The following is an 18,950-nucleotide window of genomic DNA, read 5'->3' as shown; positions in this document are numbered from 1 at the left end:
TTCGGCTAAGATCATTTTTTATGCCCCAAACTCACGGCCAATAAAAATGGACTTTTTGGTTCTTTTTGGCTGTTCTCCCAATCAACTCGACTGGAGTACTGGACCTCATTTTATTTTTCATTTTCTAAAGGAAAATAGAAGGGTAAATTTGTAAACTTGATATTATGAATCTTTAAGTCAAGTCTTCCCGACATTAGTAGGATTCATTTTTCTTATAATAAAAGCTAATTGAACCATAACGACCTCCACCCACAATTCCACAATCTATAAGCAGGCCCTAAATCTTTTTTAGCCCTTCTCACCGGCTTCTCAAAAACATGGTTGGTCGGGGTCTGACCCAAACGGTTACTCTTCCGGCGATAATCAACCTCTTTCTTTCTCTACTCATCTTCATCTCTCTACCTATTCTTTCACAAGCTAGATTAAACGTTGACCGTTCCGATTCCGATTCTATCTCACACTTCAAATACGAGTTAGGTTTCAATGGCAAACCAGAGAACAACCCATGCAACTCAATTGGAGTCTACAGTGAGAGAAGAATCATCTCTCTTGAATCGCCGGTACTCCGAGTTACTCGGATCGTTCTTGATTCGAAAAAGCTTGATGGAACTATATCTCCAGTAATCGGACGATTCTCTGAACTCAAAGAACTTTCTCTTCCTAACAACCAACTCGTTGACCAAATTCCTCTTAAAATCGTTGACTGCCGGAAAATCCAAATCTTAAACCTCAGAAACAATCGTTTATCCGGCGAAATTCCTTCCCAATTCTCATCTCTTATTAGTCTTCGAATTCTTGATCTTTCTTCTAATAGATTTTCTGGTGGTTTAGATTTCTTGAAGTATTTGAAGAATTTGGAAAAGCTTGATCTATCTAATAATCTGTTTTCTGGTAAAGTTCCAGCTTCTTTGAATCGTAATCATCGTCTTCAAATTCTCAACCTTTCTGGTAATAAAGATCTTCAAATACCAGAAAAGAAGCCATGGATGAACAGAAAAGAAAAAGAAAATTTTCTACCCAAACGTTATATACTTGCAGAAAATGCATCAGCACCATCAAGAACAAACCCCAAATCTTCAAATTCATCAAAATCAGCTCATCCACCTTCACCAAATGAGAATAAGAAAAAACACAAGAGAAATATCAGAGGTTGGATAATTGGGTTTACAGTTGGTGCAATAACTGGAATTGGGTCAGGATTATTCTTCTCTTTCTTGTTTAAGTTTCTAGTATTATGTATTAAAGGAAGAGAAAAAGAAATAGGAATAACAATTTTTAGTTCAATGATAAAAGCTGAAGATATAGCATTTTTAGAGAAAGAAGATGGTTTAGCATCACTTGAGATTATAGGAAGAGGTGGGTGTGGAGAAGTTTATAGATCTGAATTACCAGGAAGTAATGGAAAATTGATAGCAATCAAGAAGATAAATCAGCCAAAGAATGAAGTAGTTGATGTTAATGAAGGAGATAGTAAGCTATTAAACAAGAAACTAAGACAAATTCGATCTGAAATTCAGACAGTTGGTCAAATAAGACATCGAAACCTTCTTTCTTTGCTTGCTCATGTGAGTCGACCGGACTCTCATTATCTTGTATATGAGTTCATGAAGAATGGAAGCTTACAAGATGTGTTACAACAAGTTTCCGCGGGGACTAGAGAGTTGGATTGGTTGTTAAGACACCGAATTGCTATTGGGGTTGCAGCTGGGCTAGAGTATCTCCACATGAACCATACCCCGCGGATCATTCACAGAGATTTGAAACCCGCAAATGTCTTACTCGATGATGATTTGGAGGCCCGAATTGCTGATTTTGGACTAGCTAAAGCTATGCCGGATGCCCAAACACATATAACAACTTCAAATATAGCAGGAACAGTTGGGTATATCGCTCCTGAGTACCACCAGACGCTTAAGTTCACAACCAAGTGTGATATATATAGCTTTGGGGTTGTGTTAGCAGTGTTGGTGATGGGAAAGTTACCATCTGATGGATTCTTTCAACATACGGACGAGATGAGCCAAGTGAAGTGGTTGAGGAATGTAGTGACTTCGGAAAACCCTAGTAGGGCAATTGATCCTAAGCTTTTGGGTAATGGGTATGAAGAACAAATGCTACTTGTTTTAAAGATTGCTTGCTTCTGCACTACGGAGGATCCCAAGCGGAGACCTAATAGTAAAGATGTCTCATGCATGTTGACTCAAATCAAGCATTAAGAATGTAAGATCCATGTATCTAAACTTAAGTCTTTATTTTCACTATCGTCGTCAACAAGAATAAGAGTTTAAAGTGCAACTCAGTGTGTTATGTGTATGTAGTAGTAACCTTAAGTTATTTATGTCGGTGTACTTTTGTATAAGATGTAAGTCCAAGAAAATGTAAGTATAGCACCTATAATAGAAAAATATGTTGTTTATATATATTATAAACCAAGAGAAACATATTTACATATATATATATATATATACACACAAACCTCAAAGATGGAGAAGTAGTTGAGAAGTATCCTCTCCAAATGAATTGCTTCTGGTTTTGCAGCACCCAGCATAGCTTCTCAAAATGAACTAGCTCATAGATGAGGTTTGTACTCTGTTTTTTTAAAAAGAGTACAAACTTAACTCTAAGTGTGCATAGTACCATATAAGTGTTTCAAATAAGATTAGTTAGGATCAGAATCTAACCAACGTATCAGTGTTAGAATCTATCTAAAAACCAACCACTGATATACTTATAGTAGTACACTGAACTATTTAGCATATAACAATAAAACTAATGTTGGTAGTATCTGTTAAAATTGTGACTATCCAACTCAAAATCAATTAGCTAGTTGATTACAAGAGTACCCTTTGTCCAGGTAGAACTCTTCTAGCTGCCCCTTCGGGCCTGAGTCATGATTTGAAGCCAATAAGATGTTTTATTTGCCACAGGCGCTGAGCCCTTTTGTTCTTGTACAAATAGAGCTAAACCAAGGCCTATTTTGGACAAACGTGAAAAGAAATTACCACCAAGAGAAAACTATAGAAAGGTTCTTTTGAGTTAAAAATGAGCTTTGAGTTAAAGAAGAGCTACCAGTCTTACAAGCTGCAGAATGAAGAATGCTCTACAAATCGAAGTTATACAATGCACCTCTTCATTTCTGATTTTTTGTTGTACTACTTTACTTACTGTATTTGTATTTTTCTTCTTAACTTTCTGTAATAGACTCTTTTATGTTAATGTATTCCTTTCAACAAAAAAAAAAAAAAAAAAACCTAATTGATATTTTTTAAATTAGATATTAGTAAAACTCCTTTTTTGCACTTAAAAATACGAAAACATTAATTGTTTTATCTATTTTTTTCTTATATTTCTTCGATGTTGCGCTTTGCCGACATATCTTCATTTCTCATACCTATGTTTCTCTCTTGTCCATCTTTTTTCTACTTTACTAACAATATTTACCGAAAATTAATAAATCACAACAATTGGAAATAAAAATCATAAATTTGAAGAAAAAAATTTAACTTCTCATTTGTTCTTTGTTTTACATTAAAATTGATGTTTCCAAGTGTAACCAATTTGAAGAAGACTCCTTGGTATTTGTTGTTCTTTTTATTAATTATAACTCGTATACATTTAGAAAAATACAAATGCGAATTGAGATTATAAATTGAATGAAAAATTAAAAAGAAGAGAAATTATTAATTGAACTTACAAATTAGATAGAAAAATTCATGGAAAGACCGAAATCAGAGTATTATGTCAGTCGTGAAATTACAAATTTGATAACAAAATTCATGGGAATACCAAAGTTAGAGTGTTATGTTGGCATAGTGATATGAGAAGGAAAAAATATAATAAGTGTATGCTATTTTCGTACTTTTAAGTGCAAAAAAAAGAGTTTCACTAATATCTAATCAAAAAAGGGATATCGCTAATTAGACATTAGTGATAAGGGGGTATCGCTAAATTTCCTTAATAATTTCAGCTACATTATTCATGCTACCACTTTGAAGTGTACGTCAAAGCGTAGGTAGAGAAGTAATAAAGTATAGGCAAGTCGAAAGTCGATCTATAGGAGTTGATACGTGTAAAGTCAAAACATCGAGAACAAATTGAAAGTTAAAGATGAAATGATACGAGGTTGACGAGAATATAATAAACGGGCTGAAAGAAAATGAAGTTTATTACTGGAACGGCAAATCTACTGAGAGATACGTCAACCAAGAATCAATCGTAACAAGTTCGACCATTAAGTATGGTTCAAACGAACGATAACTAGACATTCAACACACTACATATATTCATATATCGAATCTAGTCAAATAAACATCATAAACGATTAGTGGCTAATTATTGAACATCACCTAGCAATTAATTGTTAGAGCTGTTTGACATACCACAGGAAAATAGATAAGAATATAAATAAACATTATGAGCAACAGAATAAATATTATGAGCAATAGACTCTATATCAATTATCATAATAACATCAACCATTTATTAATGTACAACTCATCCATGTTTCGACTAAAGATTTAGAAATCCATGATCAAGAAACCAACATAGAGAAGGAGGATGAGGAAGGGGGGGAGGGGGAGGAGGAGGAGAAAAAAAATATTATTTTTATTAAGTTGGAAGTTTGCCGAAAAAGGTGGCTGAAAAATTTGGCCAATTGACTATCTTCGTCGGAGAAGATGATGAGGTGGCGAGAGAGATGAATTGGAGGAGAGAGGTGGTGAAATGGATGAGAGAGGGACAAATGACTAGATGTTTTAAAAGCTTTTTTGATTAATTTAATTTTGACCCCATAGAGTATTTTGAAAAAAATTGAAGTTTTTTTACTCCTGAAGATCAAGTCGAACTGTCGGACACTTATGGAGTCAAAACAGTGAATTCGTTACAAATTGGGAATCAAAATGAAATTGATTATTTTGAGGACTCAATTTTTTTGACAAAAACTTATATTTATTTTATGTATAAAAAGGACCACTTGCACCGTCATACTCGGGCAAAATAGAGTTAAAATTATGGCCAACCAAACAAAAATGAAGCACTTTTCTTTTTGATGGGGAAAAAAAATGAAGCACTTGGTAGTGTTTAAATAAGAATTTTAACGTCCACTAGTTTACAAATAAAATGTGTTCTTAACTACCAAGTTACAATTTAAATTTATACATATTTGACTTAAATTATTAAAAGGAATTAATCCAAAAAGGCAAAATAGTGTGAACGATAATAACGTCCAGGTCTAGAACAACCTCTTTGGATACGGATAAACTTTGCTTGTAATGGTCATTACAGTCTAGGTTCTTAAGAAACTTTTATTCGTGACATCCAAAGATGATACTGGATGAATATAATTGTACTACATTTTATTAGATTATTAAATTTAAAGAGAGGTTTAGCATGAAATATGTGTAGATAGAGTTCGATTGGAACGAGAGAAAAGTTTCATGTGTCCTCTTCTTGGTTTCTTGACTCTTCTTGAGAGAGAAAGTATGTCTACCACTCCACCAACACCCTTCCCCACGTTAATATCTCTACTTCAAATCTTTTGAAACGGATTTCTTGGTTTGGACTTTTAATCTTCCTCTCACTTTCACATTTTTATGCCCCACGCCTAAGGTGAAACTAAAGACCGCGAAGATTGAAAGATCGGTGAAAATTGAATTCACAAATAATCGGACTAAAAGATCTCGGTCTATAATAGTCGGTCTTTTTTTTTATTTTTATTTTTATATTTTTGAAAGATGGTCTTTTTTTTTATTGAATTGGTCTTTAAGTCCAGTTAGATCCTTTTTCTGACAAGTCTGTGGGTCCCAAACCGGACCGAATTAAATGTCGTATATATTATCCATACAATTAATGGTGGAATATTAATGGATAACTAAGAATTATATCTTATAATGAAATTTCTTTTGTTCTCTTTCTTGTTTAAATACACTGTTGAGGGAAAGAAAAATTAGCGAAATTTTGGATTATATTCATTTGATCTCATGCGCTCAATATATTTGCCTCAAATCTAATATTTTGATTGTTAATATTGAGAAAAATAATGTTTAAATTAAGTTTAAACTGAAAAACCAATTTTTAAATGAGTGGTCTATTTTATTCCTTACGGTCTTCTGGTCGGGGTTTTTTATATATAAAACCGGACCATTATAATACGTTCTCATTGAAATATGTCAAAAAACTGGTCCATCCGGACCGGTTTCACCCCTATCCACGCCCCACGGTAACTTTCTCTACTCCAAAAAACATTTTTTTCTCATTGAATGTGGTACGATCACGTATTCCAGTCCGGTTTTGGTCAGGATTATGGTCGTTCATAGATTCACTTTATCCCTTAGTGCAAGTAGAAAATGGAAATTAACTGGTTTTCAAGGCAATATTAGACATTTCGATTGAATTTCTTTTGTCGGGATGATCATTGATCAATCAATTGACATGTAAATGAAGAAATTGTGGTTTTGTTTAGTTATGGGGAGAAGAAATTGAGACCCAACCATCCGGGTTGATGCCGAATAGCTATGAGATGTTAGGAAATTTTATAAACAATGTGTTTTCTGGTTAAAGGCAAACTCGTTAAAGGCATCCAAAAATAGTCAGAGACAATGTGATCTTTTGAAAGCACTGCCTCATTTACGTCTGACCTAGCGGCACAAACGACGTCGTTAAGTCGTCATCAGAGGTTGTCTGTCATCAACTTTTTGCTAGGGGAAGAAAAAGAAAATGGGCGATAAACACCTTCAAAACTAGAAATGTCTCTAACCATACTTCACCAACTTGTTTTGACCAAGTCTTAGGTGAAAAACATTGCCTCTAACGAGTATATGCATTGCCTATAAAACTTCCCATACTGTTATACCTGGTGAAGCCGCATCGGGCCCCCTCTATTTAGGGGCCTCATTTCGAGTAGTGATAAAGAGAGGTACTTGTATACTATATGTCATTCTGTAAAAAACGAGTTATATAGCTCAGACGGTGTGAAACTTTACCTACGCAATTGAGGTATCAGCTTTGATTCGCCCTCCACACAACCTGTATGCATTTTTCTTTTAAGCTTTTACTTAGTTCAAACCTCTATAGGCACCCCCATGTCAAGTGATATTGACACTCCATTAAAAGTAGGGGACAAGTAGTGGTCGTTTATCACCATTTTTCGGTCGAAAGAAGCCAAACCAGTTAAGGCTTTGGCCAGTTAAGCTTTGTCTAGTTTGGTTTGGCGTGGTTCAATTCACTTGATTGGTTTTAAAAATTATTTTGAAACACTAATTTCTTTTAAAATGTATAAAATGTCACATGAATTTCACCATAATGCTGATTTTAATCTTTTCTCTCACCACATATTATTATTATAACAAGGATTATATACTTTGCAAAATGCGTAAACGAAAAGGGATTTAGTTCAAAATGCTTGGTTTGAGCCATTTCAAACCAAATGGCTCAAACCAAGCATTTTGAACTAATTTAGGCATGTAATCAGTCGGCTTGGTTTGAGCCATTTCAAAATGCTTAAGTTCAAGTCAACTAAATCAATAAAATTCTATTTGGTTAGGCCGAAAAGGGATTTAGTTTTGATTGATCCCGTTTAATTCAACTGACTTGACTCATTTTTGTTCACCCATAATTAAAAGGTAAGTAGTTCACTCAACCTTGATCCCAAGATTTTGATACCATACTAGGTAAAACCAGTCCTCTAGAAACACTATGACATTAATCGTAGTATTGTTATTCAAGTTCAACCAAATCGTTTTATGTTCAGTACTTACAGACCACGGATGATGATGTTGTAGACTGTTCTCACGACAAGCAACTGTGGGACCTATGCAAAGAGACATACAAACCTCTCTGGCTTAAAGGAGGAAACCACTGCGATTTAGAAAATTACCCCAAATTTATTCGGCCCTTGAAGAAGTTCATATATAACATTGAAAAAACACATTATCTAAAAAGAAGTTAAATATAATTCTTTTGCGTATTTATTTTTTCGTGGTTCTTTTTTGTTATCTAGTGAGGGTTTAAGTTCCTTGTAGTAATTGTTTCTCTTCTTGATCTGTTAATTTATTGTTTCCTTCGATGGAAAGGAAAAGGAAAAAAAAATGAACTCATAAAATGTGCTAAACTGTTGTTGAATGAAAATGCAGATTGGTTTATATTTTTAGGATATAAATTACAGAAAATAAAGTGTCTTACTCTCCTCTTAGCTAGTGTTTGTTTATGTACATATTAACCTATTAAAACAAAAGGACTTAAAAAAAAAAAGGACATTTGGAGGGTCCAACTCTGGAATGCCAATTTGCAAACAAGAAGAAGACGAAGAATGAAAGGGCTGTGAATTTTGGCTGGGTGGTGATGGTGGAAGGAGAGGGATGGAGAAGAAGAAAGCGGAATTTCCATGTGAAGGCTCCATTGGCAACACTTTTCCACCGAAGTTAAGAGAACCAATACAGAGGGAAAGCATTCTGAAAACAAAATTTAAAGGAAAATGATAAAGTTACAAAAGATTTTGACAAAAAAAGGTTCCCAACTAAGGTGGCGGGTGTGGTTTCAAACTTTGACCAAATCTAGGCCATTGAGAGATGAAAATCACAACCGCCACATCAACTTGAAACTTTTTTTGTCAAAGATTCTAGCATATCTCAATGTAAAAACATGCAACTATTAATATTACTCATGGATAGATGAATAAAGGGCCAACATGGAAAACAATCATCTTTAGGGGCTAAGATGAAATTAACCTTTTGCTTAACCAGTAATGCTAGAGATCATTACAGGTCAAAGCTACCCCAATCTAAATGAAATGAACGATTCTTTCTAGATCCATTCTTTCTCTCTTTTCATGGACGGTTGATTCAGGGCCGTGTGGTGAGGGGTGCGGGCCGTGCGCCCGCACAAGGCCCCCCACCACAAGGGGCCTACTTTGTCAAGATTCAGCCGTCCATTTCATTAAAATTAAAAAGCCAGAGAGCTTTCATCAAATGTGAAGTAGCTCATCATGCATAGCATGGGTCTTGTGCACTTGAGGTACCAGGTTCGAGTCCATTTGTGCCCTTTTTTTTTCTTTTTAAAAATCAACACAAAACTCTCTTTAATCTCTATTTTTTCCTCCCCGCTCTAGAATTTCTCATTCTTTCTATCACACAAATCTCTCTATCCGCACCGCCATTATCATTTATTACTAAACTATAATTTAGGTTGTGTGAGATGAAAAAGTGAGCCACAACCATGACATACACAAAAGCGACCGAATGAGTTGATGGCCCGTGGAACTTCATGTGAAAATTTTTCAGGTTTTATGTTTGATTATACAAGAGGGTCAAACTAAAATTTGGCACTGGGCCCCCGAATTCTCAGGCACGGCCATGGGTTGATTCATACTCATGCTAGAGTATGTCTACAAATGCAGTGTCTTGTATCATTTTTAACAAGTGAAAATGGTATTCATGTTCTTGCAACAAAAAGAAATGGTACTCATGTATTTGGGTCCAATCCCACCTCCTCCTCCCACTAAAAGCCTTTGTATATAAGCGGGCGGCCTGGCCCTGCCATTCAATGACTCCGGTTTGGAACTCTAATTTCTTCATGTTCTTCCCTTTCCACTGGTAACCAGAAATACAATCTCAAACCCTAATCCAATATTCCAATTTGGTGTTCGCGAAAAGAGAATCAAATTAAATCATCATGTATGTATCTGAAGATCACGAAGTTTCAAATCTCTTATTTCTTCTCTACTTTGACTTTCAGTTCTAGGTTTTTGATGTGTTCTTGGCGTTTGGTTTGATGGGGAAATTAATTAACTGCAGGAATCCAGATGAACTAGCAATAACAGCTATAAAACATGCTCTCAAATCTCTGCGAAAGCGTCATTTACTTGAAGAAGGTGCTCATTCTCCAGCTTTTGAAGCTCTTTCCAGGCCTTTCGCCTCTCAGGTACTTTCATGGTGGTTACAAATTAGACAAATCTTTGAATTGTAACTGTTCTGCTATTGACTTAGTTTCAATTTCAAATTGTATGATCCGTAAGCAGAAACTAATTCGCCTCTAAACATTTCTAGTTTTGATTAGTAGAGATTCATGCGAAAAGCCTAGCCTTTATGTACCCTGAAACAAGTAAGAGTATCATGATATTTATTATGGGCCAGAGACTAGGGTTTAGGGTTTCTATGAACAGGATAAAGAGATCTATGATGAAAAATGGTAGGGAATAAGAAATTCTAGGTAGACAGTCGGCAGAAATCCTATGTTGTGTCCGTATGGTTATAGATGAAGTGGGTATGAAACATTTGAAGCTCCAATCACGGGAAGCCACATTGGATATCTGCTTAGAGTTTGCCCGGAATTTCTTGTTCCCTAGCACTACTGATCTATGATATATCATTTTAGAGTGCAAATATGGTCATTCAAACAGGCAATAATTCTTCTGTTCTAGAGTTATATTTGTGGAGGACAACAAAGAAGATCGTTATTTTTGTTAGACAGCAGTTGGAATACATTATGTTGTGGGTTTACTTACTAACAAGCTTTTAGGTTGCGTTGATCTTTACAACTGTCATTTTTTTTCATGTATCAGAAAAGGGTCATTTTCTGTTTTCAACTTCCTTTATATTCTGTTCATGTTTTGAGAACTTGTGGTTGATTTTATTGGTTTCTCATAGGGCTCGGAATGGAAAGAGAAAGCAGAAACCCTTGAATTGGAACTTCAGCAATGTTATAAAGCTCAATCACGGTTGTCTGAGCAGCTTGTGGTGGAAGTTGCAGAATGCAGAACTGCTAAAGCTTTGGTTCAAGAGAAGGAAACCCTAATAAACGATCTACAAAAGGAGGTTACTCAAGCAAGGTTATTTTTCTTCTCGCATCGTAATCATGAAAGGTTACAGTTTTTTGTAATTCATGGGTAAATGATGCTCATAGATACATATTGCAGGGAAGAAAGCTCTCAATTGAAAGAGACTTTGGAAGAAAAAATAAAAGCCCTAGACTTGGTGGTAAGTGAGAACAAGGTTATTAAAGAACAACTTGAAGAGGCGATTCTTAAGGCTAAAAATGCAGAGAATGAAAACAAGATGCTGATTGATCGCTGGATGTTGCAAAAGATGCAGGATGCCGAACGACTCAATGAGGTATATCGTCTTCAGAAACAATACTTCAAACGTAAAATTCAATTATTCACATGATATGCAACAAAAACTTTTACTACTTAAGCACCACTGTGAGATTGCCATATATCCTTCACCGTCTAAGCTCGAAAAGTCGGAAATCGGGACTAGTCGGCCGACACGGGCCTAGCTACCAGTCGGGACTACAACGGGAACAGTCGGATTTAATCGGTTAAACTTAAAATAATATATATAATATATCATATGTAAATTATGTATATATTATAAATCATATAATATAGATTATACATGATATATGGAGTATATATATATAATATAATAATCATATATAAATTATATAATAGATATAAATATAATAGAGGAGAAGAAAATAAAATCAGGAACATTAAAGAGAGGAGGTCCCTTCAACAAAAAGAAAAAGAAAAAAGAGAGGAGGTCGTCTCTATGATAGATAGATAGAGAGAGAAAGATATTGCTGGAGAGAGAGAGAGAGGGAGAGAGAGAGAGAGAGAGAAAGAGATCGCTGGAGAGAGAGAGAGAGAGAGATCGCTGGAGAGACTTGCTGTTGTTGGACTTTTGTTCTTCTTGCTCTCTTCTTTTTCTTCTTCTCTCTCTGAAATTGTTGCTCTAGTTCTTCCTCTAAAGTTGTTGCAAACTTCCTCATGTTTCTCTATCTAACTAATCAGCTAGATTGAAGATCATACTAACAGGTGAGAAACCCTAAGAAAATGTTTTTACAAAAAAACCCTAAGAAAATGAGGTTTGATTTTTTTTTTTTCACCCAACCGAGTTACTCGGCGCCTAGCCGACTAGCCATTTCGGCTCTAGTCGGCTTCAGGCGCTGACTAACTCGGGTCTGGAAATCGACTAGGGTTTCATCCCCTAGTCGATCGGCTGACTCCCGACTACCGTGTGATCGGCGCCTAGCCGCCGACTAGGCACCGCTTTTTAAAGCATATCCTGTTTTATGACCTTTCATCTGCTACTACTGTATTAGGTGGTTAAATGATATTTACATGCTTAAGATTTGGTAGCCTTGTCTAAACTACGTAGTTAGCAGGGGAGGACCTTAAAATAATGGTAAATGCTTATGTCTATGTTAGGTACAAGAAGTAGCTACGGCGTTGTCTGTTTTTCTAGTGGATTTAAGTCTCAATCTGAATTGATGATAGAAGTTTTTGTATGCCTGTTTTCTCTGGTAAAATCAGATCTTAAAACAAGTCTTCGTCCCAATTGTGTTGAAAACACATTGTGTTGGACTGTAAGACTTGTTTCTTACTCAATTAGAGAAACACGCATGCAAACAATTAATGTTACACATAAATCATATTCAATAAATCAATCATATTATAGCAAATGCCACCTAATCTTGTAGTTGGATAAAAAAAAAGCTTGGGTCGTTATACCTGTAGGCGAACATGTTATATGAAGAAATGATGAACCGAGTAAAGGCCAGCAGCATAGAGGAGCTTGCACTACAGCAAGTTGATGGTGTTGTTCGCCAATTTGAAGCAGGAGCAGAGAACTTCACTGGATCAACCATTCCCACGGAATGTAAACACAAAATTCTTGCACACGAAGGTGGGTGTGGTTCAATCTTATTCCAATATCACTCTGATAAGCTAATAACTGGTGGTCAGGATCGAACTGTCAAACTTTGGGATACAAAAACCGGATTATTAAGCCGCACTCTTCATGGTAGTCTTGGCTCCATTCTAGATCTCAGTGTTACCCATGATAACAGATATATTATCGCAGCAAGCAGTTCAAACAACTTATATGTATGGGATTTGGGGACAGGACGGATTCGACATACTCTTACTGGTCACACTGATAAAGTTTGTGCTGTTGATGTGAGCAAAGTTTCAAGTAGTCATGTAGTTAGTGCTGCTTATGATCGAACAATAAAAGTCTGGGATCTTCAAAGAGGCTATTGTGTCAACACAATGATCTCTCACAGTAACTGTAATTCTGTTTGTTTTAGCACGGATGGGCTGACAATTTGTTCCGGTCATGTTGACGGAAATCTTCGGTTATGGGATATCAAGTCAGGGAGGTTAATCAGTGAAGTTGCTGCACATTCAAATGCCATTACATCAATCTGTCTATCTCGAAGTGGAAATATTGTATTGACGAGTGGAAGAGACAACCTTCATAACCTATTTGATATCCGATCTTTGGAAGTTTGTGGTACGTTAAGGGCAAATGGAAACAGAGTTGCATCTAATTGGAGTCGTTCTTGCTTGAGTGCAGATGATAACTATGTAGCATCAGGTTCTTCTGATGGTTCTGTTTGTATTTGGTCGAGATCATTAGCGAACATAGTGAGTACTTTAAAAGAAGATGCTTCACCCATACTTTCTTGTGCATGGAGTGGGCTAGGGAAACCTCTAGCCTCGGCCAATAAGAACGGAACTGTTTACATTTGGACGTAGCCTCTCTGTGTGACTGGATCTTTCAAAAATCAGATTCTCTTGTTTTTAATGGGTTATGACCACACACACACACTCGCATGACGGTAACTCTCTCATCCTTCCTCTTTCATTATGAACAGAAATTGCAGCTTTAAACTTCTTTACTTCTTGGAGACAAAGTATTGGTTTTCTAGCTTCATGTCAGCTTAAATGCAACTAGTGGAATGGAATACAGAATAAGAATCATAGTGAGGTATAAGGTTGAGATCCTGGGTAAATATGTGCAGTTTGTACTTACTGATTGTATATGTGTAAAATAATTCAGACATCTTGAGAAAATGAGCCGGAAAGGAACATGAAACTCTTACACGATTTCACTATTACATGTATGATTTTCTTATTTTTGTTCAAGATCAATATATGCCTGAATATTATCTTTCTGAATCTACCCAGTGTCTTCTCTCAATGTAAATATTAGATTTTCATTAAAGAAGGCAACAATTGTGAAGTTGTTTTTCTAGTTGGTATATAGGGTCTGTTAATTGTAGGTAGTGTTTTCTTCTAGTCAGATCTGAAATCTGACTCGTGGTTTGAATTGGCTCAACTCAGTTTACAAAATGTTTGTTTTCATGTAACTCGTCTGAGTGGTTGGCTCGGTGCTGGTTTTGAGTTCATTTGATCCAGATGAGTAGGATTTGAAAATGACAAAAAAGTACCATCCTAGGTTGTTTTTTCTTTTCCTAAGTTTGATATGGTATTTGGCTTGAAGGGTGAATTGACTGGAGTCAAAGTTTGGAATAGTTGTTTCCGTCTGACTTGTTTAGATTCTAATAAGTTAGGTGGTGTTTGTTTTTTTAATTTTTCAGATCTGAGATTTCAGATGTTTGCTTTATGTATTTAAGAAAATCTGAAATGTTGTCTGAATTTGGTCAATTGTCTGAATTGGCTGAAAAAGAGCCAATATTTTTCAGACTTCAAAACAAGTCTGAAAACAAATGTCCAATGCTGAAATGTGATAAATGTCATTTATACCCCCCATAAATTTTACTCTCCTCAGTCATTATTTTACCACAACCACCACCACACCACCCCCACCACCACCACCACCACACCAACACCAACACCACCACCACCACCACCACCACCACCACCACCACCACCACCACCACAACCACACAAATGTCCATAAATTTTACCATAAACAAATGTCCATATATTTTACCACCACCACCACACCAACACCAACACCAACACCAACACCAACACCACCACCACCACCACCACCACCGAAATCACCACCACAACCACACAAATACCCATAAATTTTACCATAAACAAATGTCCATAAATTTTACCACAACCACCACCACCAACAGCAACACCAACACCGAAATCACACCACCAGCACCAACACCGAAATCAGCACCACCACCTTACCTAGACCGCCACCACCACAACTACACAACCTAGACCACCACATCCCCACGACCACAGAGTATAAACCCCACCACCACAGGTACAATTCGGACTACCAAATGAACACAAACCGCCACTAGCCTACCACCACCATACAACTGAAGTACAAAGTCATGAATCACCAGATCTGCCGAGGGTTTTCCTCGATCTGTTAGGGAGAGTGAGGGAATGAGAGAGAGATAGAGAGAGAGAGAGAGAGACGAAATCTGTTGGAGAGTGAGGGTTTAACTTGCCATTGTAGAGGGTTTACCTTCCTCACGTTGCCGGATTTGTTGGAGAGAGAAAGAGGGACGAAGAGAGAAAGGGATTGAGAGAGTTTAAACCTCGTCGGACCTCCATTGCCGGATTTCATCGCCGGAACAAGTGTTTGAATGAAAGAGGTAGGTTGAGAGAGGGAGGCTGTTGGAGACTTGGAGAGAGAGGATAAAGAGTTTAGGTTTAGGGTTTTCTTTTTATTTTAGAGAAAAGGTGGAGGGTTAGGTTTTGTTTGTGTAAAATATCAAGTAGGGGTATATATGTCAAAATTATAATTCAGACTCACTAATTCAGATTTAGAAAACAAACATCTAACTTCCAATTCAGTTCCGACATTTCAGATTCAACCAATTCAGTTCAGACATTTCAGATTCAGCCAATTCAGATTCAGACATTTAAAAAAAAACAAACAGCACCTTAGTTTAGCACATTGAGAAAAACCAAATCCACCTTAATTTTCACTATTTGTGCCTAATTAAACGAGTCCTCCACTTTTTGGCCGCGGTTCTGAGGAATGAAGAAAAATTTCGGAGAAATAAATTCTTTGAGGAATCTATGTTTCTTTGTAAAATCTCTACCCACATTTTCCTATGAGGAATACAGAGAAAATTTATAATTTACAAAAGGGTTATTTAGTGATTAAACCCTAGTTATGTAACTATATTTGGGGTTCACCCCCATTTTCTATTTTGTGGTCGAAAACCCGTTAAGTAAGGCGCGTGGCACTTTCTTCTAACGATCGTGCCCTTCATCCATTCTACGGTGATTATGGCGTAATCCAAATCAACGACGTAAACTCGCCTTTCTATTTTAAAACCTTTTCTTTTCAGATTTAAATTTCCTCCCAACTACCCCATATTTGGGTGAAAATGCAGGAAGTGAAGTCAGAAACAAGTAAGCCTTTCAACCCTTCAAAATCCTAGGGTTTTTTTATTCGATTTCAAGCTTTAATCGAAGTAGATTCAAAGGGTGTTAATGAAATCTCCTGTAATAACATGATGAAAATGAATTTTAGTGAAGGACCCCCACTGTAAAAGTACTATTTAGGGAACGACCCCCATTATAGTAAACCTCATGAGACCAACAGTGGCTTACCTGGTTCGTTTCTTTACTTTTAGCACCTTCTCCCGTCGTTTTAGTAGAGTCCTAGCAATATTAGGATGAAGAAATCGATTTAAACATCCCTCAAGCTAAAGATCTCTTTATAAAGAGAGCATTTGATATATTGACCGTCGGGTAGAGAGGGTGGTACATATTTCCAACGGATAGGTGAAGCCTAATTTTGTCTGAGGAAAGCCACGGCACGCACCTTACTTAACAGGTTTTTGACGGCAAAGTGGGAAATGGGCGAGAAAGAAAAATAGAAGTAAAATGTGGCATAATGTTCCTTGTATTTTAGTTGATAAATATTGTAATAACGTTTATTCCTATTAATGAAAGAATAGTTAAAAAAAAAAAAACCCAAATATAGATAAATAAAAGGGGTCTAATCACTAAATAACCTTTTAGAAAATTAACTTTAAGTAAAAAAATTAATTTTTTATTTTAAGTCTTCTCCGTTTCTTTCTTCTTCCCCCTCCTCTTTCTTCTTCTTTGGAGAAAAGCTCATCCATCTCATCTATTCCATAACTTCTGGCCAAACTTTTTGTTCTACTTTCTCCATCACTTCCCTTAATTATCTTCCCCAAATCTTCAACCCTACTACCCTTCTCTAAAATCAGAAGCAAAGTTAGAGAGGGAAATAAGGAAAAAACAATCTGAACTCTAGAAATCTCAAACAAAATCTCTTGAATCTCTTAATACATCTTCCATGGGACGTCCAAAGCAAGTTTCTTCATCTATTAATCCTCTCCAAGAGAGCTAAACACATTCCAAACCCTATAAATCAATAAATTTTGAGCCCTAAAACATATTTCTAGTCACTTTTAACATATTAGGCTTGTTCACCATGTTTTTAGGGTTTAGTGATTAAAAGAAGAGTTAATTCCTATTTGGCCTCCTACTTTGTGACCAGCTTCAAATATAGCCCCCAAATTTCTGTAAATTCAAATATGACCCCCTTTTTTCATACAAATGCCATAACTACCCCTCCCATTAATTTATTTTCAAAATAAAATGAAAAAGAAAACCTAAATTCCACCTCATTTCCCTCTCCAACACTCATCTCTCTCCACGTCACCTCTCTCTCTCTCCACCTCACCAGTCTATTTTCAGATGAAGGTCGCCCGACCGACGACCTTCAAACTAAAAAAAAAAAAAAAAAATCTCTCATCTCTCTCTCTAAAAACTCCGGCGAAGGGTCGCCGGAGTTTTTAGAGAGAGATGAGAGAAAAAAAGATTCTTTCTTTTTTTTAGTTTGAAGGTCGCCGACCGGAAAATTTTCCGGCCAGCGACCTTCATCGGAGAAGAGACTGGTGAGGTGGAGAGAGAGAGAGAGAGAGGTGAATTGGAGAGAGACATGACGTGGAGAGAGATGAATGGTGGAGAGGGAAGTGAGGTAAAATTTAGGTTTTTATTTTATTTTATTTTGAAAATACATTAATGGGAGGGGTAGTTATGGCATTTGTATGAAAATAGGGGGCCATATTTGAATTTACAGAAATTTGGGGCCATATTTGAAGCTGATCACAAAGTAGGGGGTCAAATAGGAATTAACTCTTAAAAGAAAACAGATTTTTTGAGAAGAAGGTGATGAAAAGAAGAAACAATTGGAAGGAGTTTAGGGTTTACATCCCTAGAAGGGTTTTGTTTAAGTTTATAAAAATTCTTTCTAAATTCTTTTATGAAATCTTCTAAAATTTTAATTTTTTTAACTCTCAAAATTGGAAGCCCTATAGCAATAAATAGAAATTAAAAAGTCAATCTCAGTTGACCAATTTTACAGAAATTTTTTTATTCCTAGGAGATTTTTCTTTGTTCTCCAAAGTCGTCGGCTTTTAAATTTGAAAAGTTCTCAACTCTGTAGGCCCTTTTTCTCAAAGGAGATGCATGTTCTCTAGAGTGCCACTCAAGATATTGGTGGAAATGTCTTGTAGGTATTTCAAGACATTAGATACACAGATAAAATGTTTCGTGGATATTTCAAGATATTGAGTTCGTAGATTCAACATGTAGTGAACATCTTTTTACCATTATTATTATTATTAAAACATTATTATATTTTTAAATTAAAATAGACACTGTTAAATTATTATCTTCTCACATGAAATATATAATATTCAGAAATATATTTTTAGACTTTCGTAGACATCTAACTATCTATGGGTATAGATAGACAAGTGATGGAGATTTATTATATTATTATTATTTTTATTATTCTAATAATAATAATAATTATTATTATTATTATATGAAATAACATATTTTGACTAATATTTTAAAAATATATTGTTGGACTTTCATGGATGTCTAGATATCAATAGACATTGATGGACAAATGGTTGACATTTGTTATTATAATATCATTAAATTAAAAAATATATATTTTTACTGGTATTTAAAAAAAAAATTACATTTTTATACTTTCGTAGATATTTGGATATATATGGACTTTGATGGACAATTAATAGACATTTATTGTTATAATTTGTTATTGTCATATATACGAAAATTATTATAATAAAATAAATATTGGTGGAGAGAAAAGATAGAAACTATAATATCATTATGGTTTTTATGCTCTCTGTGTATTACTCACTAAAGG

At 35.7% G+C, this 18,950-nt stretch overlaps 2 protein-coding genes across 3 annotated transcripts; both read left to right on the top strand.

Moving 5' to 3' along the window:
* The first annotated feature begins 220 nt into the window (after window positions 1-220).
* Window positions 221-2,420, top strand: SOBIR1 (Leucine-rich repeat protein kinase family protein). The gene has a single exon (XM_086654134.1). The coding sequence runs from the start codon at window positions 318-320 to the stop codon at window positions 2,214-2,216; it is 1,899 nt and encodes a 632-aa protein (XP_086510260.1). The 5' UTR covers window positions 221-317; the 3' UTR covers window positions 2,217-2,420.
* A 6,948-nt stretch (window positions 2,421-9,368) lies between these two features.
* On the top strand, window positions 9,369-13,962 carry LOC147567518 (autophagy-related protein 16-like). Of its 2 annotated transcripts, XM_086654133.1 has the most exons (5): window positions 9,369-9,668; window positions 9,789-9,915; window positions 10,641-10,822; window positions 10,910-11,105; window positions 12,515-13,962. In XM_086654133.1, coding segments are annotated over exons 1-5 (1,530 nt in total). In that variant the 5' UTR covers window positions 9,369-9,666; the 3' UTR covers window positions 13,538-13,962. The 2 variants fall into 2 exon arrangements, with proteins under 2 accessions (XP_086510259.1, XP_086510258.1); XM_086654132.1 differs by lacking the exon at window positions 9,369-9,668 and having other exon boundaries at window positions 9,680-9,915.
* The last annotated feature ends 4,988 nt before the right edge of the window (window positions 13,963-18,950 follow it).

Source organism: Eschscholzia californica, unplaced genomic scaffold (genome assembly GCF_041429995.1).
Source record: "Eschscholzia californica isolate CP2 unplaced genomic scaffold, dmEscCali1.0.p SCAF_1, whole genome shotgun sequence".
Lineage (NCBI taxonomy): Eukaryota > Viridiplantae > Streptophyta > Magnoliopsida > Ranunculales > Papaveraceae > Eschscholzia > Eschscholzia californica.
Note: the sequence above shows the minus strand (reverse complement) of the source record. Positions and strands in the feature narration are given on the sequence as shown.